The sequence below is a fragment of the Aulostomus chinensis genome, chromosome 5 (genome assembly GCF_037954235.1).
Source record: "Aulostomus chinensis isolate RoL2024-O1b breed Wild chromosome 5, RoL_Achi_v1.0, whole genome shotgun sequence".
Classification (NCBI taxonomy): Eukaryota; Metazoa; Chordata; class Actinopteri; order Syngnathiformes; family Aulostomidae; genus Aulostomus; species Aulostomus chinensis.
The window spans coordinates 24,052,086-24,065,489 of record NC_141324.1 but is presented as its reverse complement, the minus strand read 5'-3'; the positions used below and the strand labels follow the sequence as shown (position 1 = coordinate 24,065,489).

Here is a 13,404-nt window from a genome sequence, read left to right as displayed (position 1 = left end):
TGCAATAGAATGGTGATATAATTAAATTCATTACACAAGTTCCTGACAGAGACAATCATTTATGGAATGAGTTTGTAAGAGCCATGTTGTGAAATATACTTCAAGGTGACCCTGTGCTCAGAGAGCTGTCAGCGAGGCGCTGAGAGCGGTTGAGGTTCTCCTGAAATCTTCTCTTCTCTGCTTCTTCATTGTGGACTCGTGGAGGTTCGCTCCTTCAGCTTAGGAGCGTCTATAACAGCGTTTTCAATAAAAATGGAACACTACAGGCCCCCCCCCCCCCAAAAGTCTGACTCAGACTCAGATCCCGTCGTCCTTGGGAAACAGTTGAAGTCTGTAATGATGTGATTTATACATCAGCAATTAACTACGATCAATTCTCTGACCTTTTCAATCGTAGGCTTTATTTTCATCTACGTTTCAATTAGTTTCAAGGACAAACCCCCTAATTAAAAAAGAAAAAAAAAAAAACTCTGATGAACCAATTTCCTCTCTTAAATCCTCACTGAAACAGTGAGCGATGATAAGAAGTTTTAGCTCCAGCCTCATATTTCGTATTTCTGTTGTTTCATTTGTTTCTCCCATAGCCTTTGGACAAGTGAAGCCTGTTGTGTGTTATTCTGGAAAAAAACAAAACAAAACAAAACAAAAAAATAAATATGAAAAATCATATGAGAGGACCCAAGCCTTGAGCGCTTGGAACCATAGGACTACTCGCCCTAAAATACTTTTAACAAGGTGGATATTCAACCAGATAGAGAGATTGTTCTGTCGAGGTAAAGAAAGGAGTCGTGGGCAGCGTAGCGGCTCTGAGTGGTTACGATGGTAGCGATCTGTGACGACAGCAGGGTCATGCCCACTTTTCGTTTTAGCCCCGAGTGTAACGAGTGCTGTAAAATAATAATTTGAAGAGACAGGCAGGTACAGAGCTTGCCTGCAAACATCTTCGAGGTGTTACTAGTAGTCCATTGACATTTGTTTTTATGGATTTTTACTGCTCATCAGACAAAATCATTTGAATATATTAATCTGAACTTCAGGGAATTTTCAGTCTTTGCTGTTATTTTACACCTATCATAATCATTGATGATGAAAATAATTACTGGTTGTAAGCTTCAAGGGCGATGAAAAAAGCCTCAGCTTTCTGTATGCAATTTGATAACAAATGAGCCAAATATAAACAAAAAAAAGGGGATTTCAGTATATTTTGACAGAGAGTCTCTCTTGCACACCAGGATCGTAAGACGGAGGATGAAGGAGCTGTCATAGTAAGGGTTGTACTTGAGAGGTGTAACGCTGTGACTAATAGGAGGGCTTTATGGTCCCGGGGGGGGGGGGGGGGGGGGATTCTTGGGCCTTTGGAAAGTTTGTAATTCAGCCTCGTTATAAAGCCATACTGTAGCTATACTGTACCCAAAAAGCATATTTTGCTTTTAAAATATTCAGAAATACGTCTCCTCTTTGTGAGTCCAGAGCACAGAAAGAGCCAGCCACGTATATTCATCCTGAAGCCAATAGTGACCCTCTTGACCAACTATTTACACAAATACTGTCCATAAACTCTCAAGAGTATTGTCTGGAAGAATCTCCTTTATCCAGCTCAGTAATCCAGAAAAAAACCCACTTTGATTAGAACTCAAAACAAGCTAACAACAACATTTCCAGTTAGCTGTGAATGAGCGCGGACGAGCTCAAGCCAGTTGATTTGACTAACGCACAGTTTGGGTGAAGTATCACATTTAAGGTAAGTTTAAGCTGAACGTGTGCTGAGAGAGGAAGTACCACAGAGTTGGTACTAAAACCACCTAATGGGGCTGGCGTCAACACGTCACCTGAAGCCGAACTTGTCCATGGCGATGGCAAAGTGTCTGGGCTGGTCGTAGCAGTGGTAGAGATTGCGGTCATCCATGGGAATCAGATCCACGTCGCTGAAGATGAAGCAGTCGTATTCTCCGTCCTTCAGTGCCTCCGTGTAGCCGACGTTCAACAGCTTGGCACGGTTAAAAGTGTCCTCACCCACCTGTGAAGGAAAACACACAAAACACAAACATTAGTGTTTGGATGAAGACCATGAAACTGTCCTATGTTAGGGTTACAAGGGTTAGGGTTGTGTGCCTCAACAGCGTGACACCTGCTTGGACCTACAGTAAGCTATTCAATCTGTGTACAATCCTCTAGTTCATGTTCATCTGCGGCACTGAGCATCCTGGCGATTCTCTACTTTCCCCAGTTCCCATATTGTGCCTGTTCCTGGATCAGTCTTTACCTGCTCCCCTTCAGCTCTACTCCCTGATCTCTGTGTCCTGACATGGGCTTGATGACAGCGTCTCTCTGTGTTGACTCGTGCACTGTCAGTCGCTCCAGTCGTTATAAACCTGCTGCTTTATTTGACGAAATGTCGTGCTGATGGGCGGCACGGTGGTGCAGTGGTTAGTGCTGTCACCTCACAGCAGGAAGGTTCCGGGTTCGAGCCCCGGCACTTCTCTCTCGGTACACCGGCTTACCCCCACAGTCCAAAGACATCAAGAGGGGACGAGGCTGATTGATACACTAAATTGACCGTGGGTGTGGCTGTGAGTGTGAACGGTTGTCTGTCTCTATGTGTTGGCCCCGTGATGGACTGGTGACACGCGCAGGGTGAACCCCGCCTCTCGCCTGAAGGCTGCTAGGATAGGCTCCAGCCCCCTCCCGCGACCCTTGACAGGATAAGCGGTCAAAAATGGATGGTTTGGTCATGCTGATTTAATAATGCTTTAACAACTTATTATTAAATGACAATAGGATAGAGAAGTGAAAAAGTAACTGCAGTTATCAACATTTTGAAAACTCATTGCAGGAGGCACTATTGCTACAAACAAAAAGAAAAATGAGTAAGAGCAAGCCAAATGAGGACATGCAAGAATCAAAGGTGCTTTTTATGTAATGACCCAATTTAATCTGATGAATTAATTCACCACAAGAACAACAACAACAACAAAAAACCAACACAAAAAAACTGAAATACATCTTCTGATGCTTTTTTGTGCTGAAGTTCAATACTGTTATAATGAGAAGATTTCCTAATATTTTTTTCTGCCTTATTTGTATAATTTGGGGTTAACAAAACATTATTAGTCCAACAGCATCATAAATTACAACCTACAAAGAAAAAAACCATTCAAATTATTCAAGCCATGTGGGAAACAGATGAAACCAGAAGTGCCTTCTGGCTCAGGCCATAATAAAAACTTTGTAAACCACATCAAGGGGGGGACGGTGTTTTTTAGGGCACATTGTATTATACCAGTTTAAGGTATTACATTGGCAAGTGAGTGCATGTGATACTGCAGATCAATACTGTATCCACATCCTGCTCAAACATTTAGGCAACCATTCATCTGACGGAGTGAGATTGCAAATGCTAATTTATGAGAGTCATGAATTCAATAATGTAGGAGAACATCTCTTTCTGGGACAAGCTGGGGGGGAGCTCTGCTAGCAAAAAGGGGAAAATACTGTGCAATTGGGAAGAGTTTCCTCTGATGCACACTACCTCTGGATCAGTCTCTGAATTCATTTTACTCCTCAGGACAGGTATAGAGAACACGGCCAAGAAGAAGAAGAAGAAGAGGAAGAAATTCAAATTGAAACCCTTTGTACTGTCAGTGTCTGGCACATGCATTCACAGACTGAGTCATCAGGACAATTTCTCCTGCCTTTCCACTTATAGTACAAGTCCATTAACTTTAGTACAAATGGCCTCAGTCTCCTAGAACAAGTGCATGAACAATCTTTGTATGCATTGAAGCATCAGCTGGTCCACCATCTCAAGCCCTTGTTGGGTCAGTGTCTTCCTCTGCCCATTGTGTGACAAACCTCCAGAGGACGGGAAACTATTAAAGCATTAACTTTTAATGAATGATGTATGTTGGAACTGTGACAGTGGAAGGCTGTTTTCATGTTCAGTTACTGAAAGTAGGACACTTCACATCGGGTAACTAGTTTGTAGGATGATTGTGATCCAGGATGCAACTTAGAGGAGGGTGATGTCGAGACTTGAACCACCAAATGGAAAAGTACATTCCTAGTAAATATAGTAAAAAAGAAATAACACATCTGAAGAGGTTTCAAGCAAATTGTCTTAGGATATGTCTGTGGGTGATGTTTAAATCCCTTAACGAGAAACAAATGGAGTTTCAATTCTTGTTCCAGTCATCTCGGGAGATGAGAAACAGCTCAGAGAACAATCACATTCAGAAATTTTCAAAAGGACAAAAAACAGAATTGACCCAGTAGGACTGTGTGGCCAGTGTCCTTGTTGTCAGCTTCCCTTGTGCACACACTTCCGAAGATCTGTCCTGGACGAACAACACTGCAGTTGATAGAAAGACACAGCAGTGACTCGACTTATTGAGGATTCTTGAGAAAAACAACCCGCAGGAGAATCTGCCAGTGACCTGCAAGTGCTGCTCCAGTGAAATTGTGCTGACAGACTCCATTTTTGTGTGTTATGCCAGAACAGGAAAACCCTGCTAATCATCATCATCATAAGAGCAATGATTTCCTGATATTGATTTACAGCTACAGTCACAGAGAAACTGATGGATGGCTGTATTTACAAAATGTTGGAGTTTTCATAACCGTAAAGTCGACTTTCATGCAAATCTGACGAGTGTAGTGCTGTTAAACCCTTAAGCAAAAGTCTGTAAGACTTGAGGGGCCCCACGTGACAAGATTACATGTTTATGTTAATGAGACTCAGTCCCTGTGTAGCTTCATTTCTTACTTGTAAAAAATGACTTCCCAGTTTGATGAATTCCTCAGTGTCTACAGTAAGTAGAAGAACAATGAAGCACAGCTCCAAATTTGCCGCAGTAACGTATTCCTGAGCGATTAGGGAAAACCACCCAGATTTGACAGCACAAAGAATCACCGAGATGATTAATGTATCTGCTGCATGTCCTTACTTTTGCCCAGGATATATTTTCTACTCCTTTGAAGGCACACTTGCTTCTGTACTGGTGTATTATCTTTTTGGACCAACTGTACAATGAGTAATCCCCTCAGTAAACCCACTAATACCTGAGATTTGAGAACCTAATCCACTCTGAAGGTAAGAAAAAAATGTATTGTCCAAAATTCACTGGGGCTCCAAATATCAGCTCAAGTGGTCTTCTGTCTGCTTTTGAACAACACTTGATTCAGTACAACCTTGTATGCGGATAAAAGAGCCAAATATGACAAAACCTAAGGTCAGGGAGATATGGCAGAACCAAATGTTACAAGAAGCTTTCAGAACAGTCATACTTCCAGCAGTTTTCAAGCAAAAGGGATTTAACTCTTTGTATAATGTATAAATATCAAACTTTTTATTTGCCTTCTACTGTAGCTCTTTTTGCTGTAAACCCAGATAGAATGGATGTTGGCCAAAATGTGTACCACACCTGTTCTAAGATCAATGTTGAATCAGGCGACGTGTAACTGCTTAAACTCAGCCACAGGCCAACCTTATATGGCCCACATCTGGGCCAAAGAGCTGCTGCCATAACTGAGCCATAAGTTCCCAAGTGTTCCAGATGAGTCCCAAAGAGCTCCTCAGTGACTGCCCACCTTCAGAGCAGCTCTGTTCCTGCAACTAAATTCATCAAACATCTATCCGCTGATGTTTTGGCAAATTTATTTTTATCAAGCTTTTCACTCCAGGATCCAAGACAAGAAAACCAACAGATGAAATGTCACAAACAGCATTAGAACAACATTTGAACATTTGGACAACAAAAAGGTTACAAGACTGAGTACATAATAATAGGGCCTGAGCCTGAGAGCTAAGGAGCTACTCTTCCCCTAAGCCATTGCAAATGATGCTTCCAGCTCTGCGTGGTTTAAAATAATTATGTTTGTGGCCAACTGACCATGTTGATGCAGCTCGCTAACTTCTTAGGGCCATCGGTACCCATTAAAATATCCAAATAATCAACGTCTCTCCTCTGAAAGGCAAACTATGTGTCTGCAGCCAGGATCCCACAAATGATGGTGGAACTTACAGTAAATATGGCCAGCAGTAACTAATTAACTGGGCATTTCCATGGTAACAGTGCGCTCCATCAATTAGAGACAAGGATTGTGATTGTGTGTAAGAATTTTTAGTGAAATTGTGAATAAAACAGGTTTTTTCTTCAAACAAGGTTGATATCCTACAGATTTGAGGCTTCTACAGGAGCAGATACCATAGTTTCACAAGCAGTTTACTTGAAAGAGAGAGAGAGAGAGCGAGAGAGAGAGAGAGAGAAAGTGCATCCCGCATGTAGGATGGGGCCACAGAGATTACAGAAAGAGAAAATGTTGCTTGCATGAAGGCTTGGGCAACTGGGCCCTGAAAAAGGGAATGCATCATGGGAAAGGCCAGAGAGAGAGAGAAAGTACAGATTGCATGAAGGCTGCAGCTTCAGAGGCCAGGAGGGTAAGAGAGAGAGATGAAAACTAGAGGTTGATGAGAGCCGCGGAAGGGCAGTAATAACAGATCATTGGACGCCAGAAGATAACAGGCACTGAAGATGAATGGGATGAAGAAACAATGTTGAGGAATAAGGTTTGTGAATGAAGCAAGCACCAGCAGCTAAATGAAGAAATCATCTGCTTTGAAATTATCCTTAACAACATCCACACATGATGCTGCATCAGAGTAAAACAGGAGATTATGAGGAAAAGCCTGATATTTAATACATTCTGGAGATAGCAGATCTAATTTATATTTATATTTTTGCCGTGCAGGATTTTTTTAATGTAACCTTGGAGAGTTATTGGCTGTTGGAGGGATTTAGAGTCAGTGAGGCTGAGGCAGCATGCTGAGAAGTCGCTGGGGAGCATGCTGGACAGGGTGGAACAGCAAGCTAATAGCTGTGTTGGTGTTTTTCAGGGCTTGAAGCAGACGTGAATGAGGTGGGATGAGGCAGCTTGGAGAGGCCGCACCGTGATGATGTTGCTGGAGGAAAGCCTCCAGAGTCAGCTGCACCCCACAGCTTTCCTGTAACCCCAGGGTGTGTCTGCTGGAGAGGATTTTTAAAGATGTCTTGTGACTGTGAGTGGGTGGCTTTGAAGCTGCTGCTAGATCGGCAGGAGCTGATGGTTCTTGGATTGAAGGGAGGCCGGGACCTGGAGCGGGTTTAGGCTGCAGATGCTGCCAGCTCCTAGAGCCTGAAAGTGTCACAACCAAGTGTGTAATTTAGTCGGTATTGGGCGACCAGTTTTGGACTACACTGGGCCTGCCTGAAGTATGCTGGCCGATGCTGGCGTTGCATCTCTGTGGTCAGAATCAAGGATGACCGTCTCTAAGGACTTCATCAGACACAATAGAAAGTACAAGCACCAGCCACCACCACAGCCACCATGGAGCTAAACATTGAGAAATTAAAGTGCTCATGATGAACTCCCCCCAAACTTTCATCTTTATACTCAATCATTGGTTGTCTGGGTGAAGCATCCAGCATCTCAACTTTCCAGTCTTCCTCTCTGCCATAAGTTCATCTCTCTGGAAGAATGTGAGATTAAGTAACACCTATTATACCGGAGGGGCCACGCATTATCATACACATCTCATAGATGCAGAATATGAGTTTGCAGAGTAATAAACCATGAATATGTGGGGTTTCTACTCTGGTTTACCTGCAAGCTGTTGAACTTGATCAATTTTTGCATTTGTTATCTGTTTTTTTGTATTGATTCATCAAGTTTTCATTTGTTCAATATGCAAAATATAAATCGATTTACAAAATAAATCAGCAAAATCAAAAACAGAACGGTGCAATCTTTGCCATCTGAACCAGTCGATCTCCCAACACTTCACTGCACAATGTTTTCAATGTTGTCTGGTTCATTTTGTTGATGCAGTGTTTTCTGTGGACTCTGCATTTTCCCTTGATGCCTGCTGCATTTCACATTTTACAGCTCTAGGCTGCTGTTTTCAAACCAAAACCAGACACATTTTTCTCACTTAAAATACAATGGAAATAACCACTCAACCACAATTTGCCTGCAGAGGCCCTCAGGGGACAGTAAAGCCATTCATGTGTGAATATTTGACAAATCAACAAATTACATGTTGATGGGGTGGAAATGCAGAAATGGTAGTCCAATTTAGCAAAGGCATTTTTAGGGCTTTTCTTAACCAATTTCACAGGGATCTTTTGACTTTCAAGGACATTCCTTAAGCCGGTGCAGTCAGCTATGCATGACAAGATGCAGTTTCAGTCTCGTGTAATGAGTTTACTGACCAGAGTGACAAGACTGCGCTTCAAAAGCAGTGTTTTCCTTTAAATTAGCCGAGACGTTTGTCTTTTCAAGCAAACAAGGAGACAAAGTCAATGCATACGTGAAAACTCAGCACCTCAGCCTCAAGTCAAGTGTACTGCAATGACTTTGTGTCTGCACCCCCCCCCCCCCTCCCAAAATACACATTTTAAATTGAACAAGTAGATTTGGTACTATGAGTCACCCTGACATTTTTACATTGAAGGTTTCCCAAAAGTCACATTCAACCACTAGAGTTTTGATCAAAAAGTCAAGGGGAAGTCTAACTGATAAGGCAAAAATTATTAACGTGCCAATTCAGAGAAAAGTTTTAACTTAATGAGTTAATTGTTGATTAGAGATTCATTTCAGTTCATTAGACTTTGACTGATTTAGATGCCCTTAGTTTCGTGTCAACTTCCTGCACAGATGGACGCAAATAAATGTAATGTAATTTTTGGTTCTGAGTAAACATTATCTGGTCTGCAGACGTGAGTGTATTAAATACCTGCAGCATCAGTGAACAGCTGGAATCATAAGAGCGTGTCAAAAGTGAGAGAGTTGGCGCATGTAGCACAAGAGCAGTAACTTCATTAGTCACTCATTATTATACATTATCTCCGACATGGAGGCTCAAGTCAGGATCTAATGGCAACATCATGTGCTTCTCATCACCTCAGACAGGAGAGCTACCACAGACTCAGCTTACAATTTACAATTAAATCATTTGTCCCAGTGGATGCTGAGCCTCAAACTCCATCACAGCTGCCTGGATATCACGATTTAATTTAATTTGGATAAAATGTTGTTGTTTTTTTCCTGTCATATCAAGTTTTAATTACAGAAACTTTTGTTTCACAGCCTCACAGCACAAGTAATACTGTATATTTCTGATATGACCTCACCTGGCGTTCAAGAGTCTGCAACAACATGGCAACTTCTTATCCATGAAAACACATTTCAATCCATCCATCCATCCGTTTTCTACTGTTTATCTTGTTAAGGGTGGTGGTGGTGGGGGGGCTGGAGCCTATCCCAGCAGCCTTCAGGCGAGAGGCGGGGTTCACCTTGGATGGGTCACCAGTCCATCACAGGGCCAACACATGTAGACAGACAACCATTCACACTCACAGTCACGCCTACGGTCAATTTAGAGTATCAATCAGCCTCGTCCCCTCTTGATGTCTTTGGACTGTGGGAGGAAGCTGGAGTACCAGAGAGAACCCACACAGGAACAGGGAGAACATGGAGACTCCACACAGAAAGATCCCGTGCTCGGAACCTTCTTGCTGTGAGGCGACAGTGCTAACCACTGCACCTCCATGCGGCCCACGCATTTCAATCAGTTATCTAAATGATGACGATGATGATGATGATGATAATGATGATGGTCAGCCATCGTCAGCGTCTTATCTCAGTGGATTGTACTTTTATGGAGCAGAAGACGAGTGCCAGTCAGAACAAGCGGTTCTTTTTAAAGTAGAGTTTGGACAAGATCCTGATGATAATGTAGTTGGTTAATAGAGGGTCTCCTGTTGGTGGTAAAATTTTCAGTTTCAGTTTATCAATGAATCATTACAATAGGAGAAGTGATCCTAGAACCTAAAAAAGTATTCAAACTCAAGTGTTGATCCACAAAGCAATATCATAAATGTTTCAAAAATGTGTCACAATTATTGCAACACAATTGGGTGAACAATTGTACACTTATTGTATAATATGTAGTGATTTGTGATAAAATAAATAGCATAATGAGCATACTTGCTTGTTTGTAAAAAAAACAACCAAAAAAACATGCACAGAAATAACCTGAAATACTGACTTCATTACTCAAACACACAAACTTAAATCAGCTTAAATACTTTTTTTTTACCAAATTGAATCATTAGTGATAACACACTTATCACAAAATCGAAGCCTCTTCCGCAACGTTTGCCGAGTAACGCTTCTCTGTTTGTTCTGTTCTTTCCTAGCAGTAATATAACTCAAAGCGACAACGCAGCCGTTAACCATCTCTACAAACCTGATGATAAATTTGACACAACAAAGCCATCAGACTTTCTAAGTTCCTTGGAAATATTCATGTCGCCAATATCCCCGCTGTCTTGAAAGCTCAAATTGCTCTTGAAACTTTTTTTTTTTTGGGAAGAAGTTCCTCGGGAGCCTTGTAAATCACCGTAAATGGACCTGTTGAGTGCGATGGAAAGTTTAAGTCAGATCAGCGTTTTCAGGGAGGAAGCTGTCTCTTTAGGTGACTGGAGAGCTTGTTTCTCTCTTATACCTGCGGAGAGTCTTACATTGAAAAGAGCAATCTTTTAAAAGGCGGAATCATTGCAGAGGCTCAGGGGTTTACAGCGCTGGTCCTCAACCCCATCTCCTCTACAAATACATCTTCCAAATTCAATTTACTTTCACATCTTTCATTCTTGCCTCTTGTATTCACTATATGACTTCTCTTGGACTCCTACGGTAAAAGGTAAATCTTCCACCACCTCCCCTCTACGCAGCACTTCCTGCCCGTGTCATCACTTATATTTATGTCCTCTTTCTCTTTCTGTGCTTCCAGCGCTCGCTCTCTCTCTCTCTGTCTCTGGCAGTTCCTCCCTGGTGTCTCTGCAGTAATCTGGTCAGTGTCAGTCTCTCCATCCCTGCATGCCCCCTGACAGCCAATTAACCCTATCAGCCATATCTGGGTATCGCTGGATAAATCCATTGCTCTGTCTTTCTCTCTCTATCTCTCTCTCTCTTTGTGAGTATGTGTTCATGTGTGTGTAATACCGGCTAGCTGATCAACACTAACATATAAGTTTCTCCCAGATCTGGTCACTCACCACACGCCTGGACTGTTGCCATGGATATGGATTAAGGCCCCGAAGTAGAGCTTTGCCTGAATGATTTTACCAGACAGTAAATCTGTGTGTGCATTTGAAAGTAATGCCAGTGCACAAATGCTCAGTGTCATTGTGTGTGTGTGTGTGTGTGTGTGTGTGTGTGTGTGTGTGTGTGTGTGTGTGTGTGTGTGTGTGTGTGAGGTATGTGTGACAGGATTTATCTGTCTACTACAGATAGACGGAGGTTGGGCCTCTCATCCTATCATCTTGCCGGTCAGTCAGAGCGAGGAAAGCGAGACCACAGGAGAAGAGCTTTGAGCTTATCTCACTCAATGGAGATTGAGTTGAATGTGTGCAAGTGTGTGTCCTTTGTGAGAGTGTGTGAAAGCTAGTTATCATTATGAAGAAAGAGGAACAGACCGTTAACTGAACACCTCGCAAGGACAGCAACTGTCCAATCACAGCTGACTGAAGCTGCAACTACAAATCGCCACGTCAAATTTAAAAGTTAATATTTTTTTCAGACACTGCAATATGATCCATAAAAGTATTTTTTTGTATGTTTTTCTAAATATAATGTTCCTTAATGTCTTATATGTCTAATTTGTGTATCTCTTTAGCATCACACTGCATCATTAATAATGCTTTATTCATTGCCCGTACTGGACAGGAAATATTTCTCAAAAATTGAATGTGAGCATGAAGCTGTAATTAAATGCTACCTTTTAAAGCTTTAAGAGTCTCTTGTTGTTTTTTCAAAACTACAAGAGCAAAAGAGTAATGAATGGATCAAACTAGAGCAGGAAAATATCAACTCCCAATATCATAATTGGTTGTTGGTTAACGATATCTTTTACATGCATCCGTGTAGATTCTCCACCCTCAAAGCGATGCACTTGCTAATTACATCTGCTGAAAGATGAACACGAATTCGTCCTCCTGAAACCGTTTTGTCTAGTAAATGTTGTTACAGCTGAACAGCCCAGTATGTTAAGAGAGCTTTTAGTTCAATCAATCATAAGCTATCATGACTTTGCGCCTGCAGCTATAAATGTGTTCTCAGTCTGTTCCTCCATCCCGTGTCATCATAAAGTGATGGTTTGTCTTCTGATACCAGAGTGAAAAGCATCTTTTCACATCAGTATGAGATGCAGCAGCCTGTTAATTAGCTTCGGTGTAAAATCACTCAGGTATCTGTGAGAGCGACTGCTGGGTGAGTGACACATACACGACTTGGAAGAACGAGTGTATCTTCTCCTCAGTGTTGATGCAATACAAACTAGAAACACTAGAAGAGCACACACCTCTGCCAAGGTGAGCTAAAGGTCAGAATGTGTGCTCCCACTGAGCGAAAGGGAGGTGAAACCTGATGAGATTTGAATTTTGGATGATGGAGCAGACTAATGTGTGTAGCTGAGGTGCAAATATCACTTCCTGTGTCCACTAGGAAGGCCGGGACTCTCACCAGAAGTGTGAAGTCTGAACTTGTTGTCTGTTCTATGGCAAGATATCAAAATTGGCCGCCTTGCCATGGTAACACAAAGTCTTGGTAGAAACTCACCAAGTTCTTAAAGTGTTTGAGACCAAATTAAAGATGAATCTGGTCTCTAACCCTGAGAATGTTTAAACTCAAACTATTTGAAAGTGTGATGTGTCTCACACAGAAAAAATGTATGAGAAGTAAAAAAAGTGCTGTCTTTATTTGTGGTTGTGGAACTTGTTGGAGCTATTGAAACCCCTTTAAGCACGATAATCACTTGCAAATGAGTTGGCCAACTGTTTTCAGCTGACTCATGAAGCTAATGTTAGCAAAATGGCTACAGCTGATAAGATCTCCCAGCAGCAGCTGACATTTCAGTGACTTTCTAGTGGTAAATATTTCATTGTTATCACTGGAAACTGCACATGTGGCAAACGAAGAATGGAAAAAAAAAAAGTATTACCAAAGTAATACTTTAGAGTGGAAAGGAGCTCAACAAACGATCAAAAAAGCTTTGCGAAAATTGAGAAAAAGGAGAGGGAGGGAGAGAGAGAGAGAGAGAGAGAGAGAGAGAGAGAGAGAGTGTTGTGTTCATTAGTGCCCATACACATTTGTGGCCAAAAGCACTCGCCCATGCATTCTTAATAAAAGATGATGATCCCTTCATTCCATCACCACATGGGAAACAGGAGGCTCATCAAAGCTTGATTAGATACCGCAGTCAACCATGCATACGCACAAACACACACACACACACAAACACAGAGCCTATGTATATCTAATTCATAACCTTACAGTCTTCAATCATATCTGCAACAGCTTGCTTTATGA

At 41.9% G+C, this 13,404-nt stretch overlaps 1 protein-coding gene across 3 annotated transcripts in view; it reads right to left on the bottom strand.

Moving 5' to 3' along the window:
* Positions 1-13,404, bottom strand: part of b4galt2 (UDP-Gal:betaGlcNAc beta 1,4- galactosyltransferase, polypeptide 2) — a 146,641-nt gene that overhangs the window by 33,957 nt on the left and 99,280 nt on the right. For all 3 annotated transcript variants that reach the window (XM_086204073.1, XM_086204072.1, XM_086204071.1), the window contains one exon: positions 1,830-2,017. In XM_086204073.1, coding sequence (XP_086060199.1) covers positions 1,830-2,017 — 188 coding nt within the window. The remainder of the gene's footprint in view (positions 1-1,829; positions 2,018-13,404) is intronic.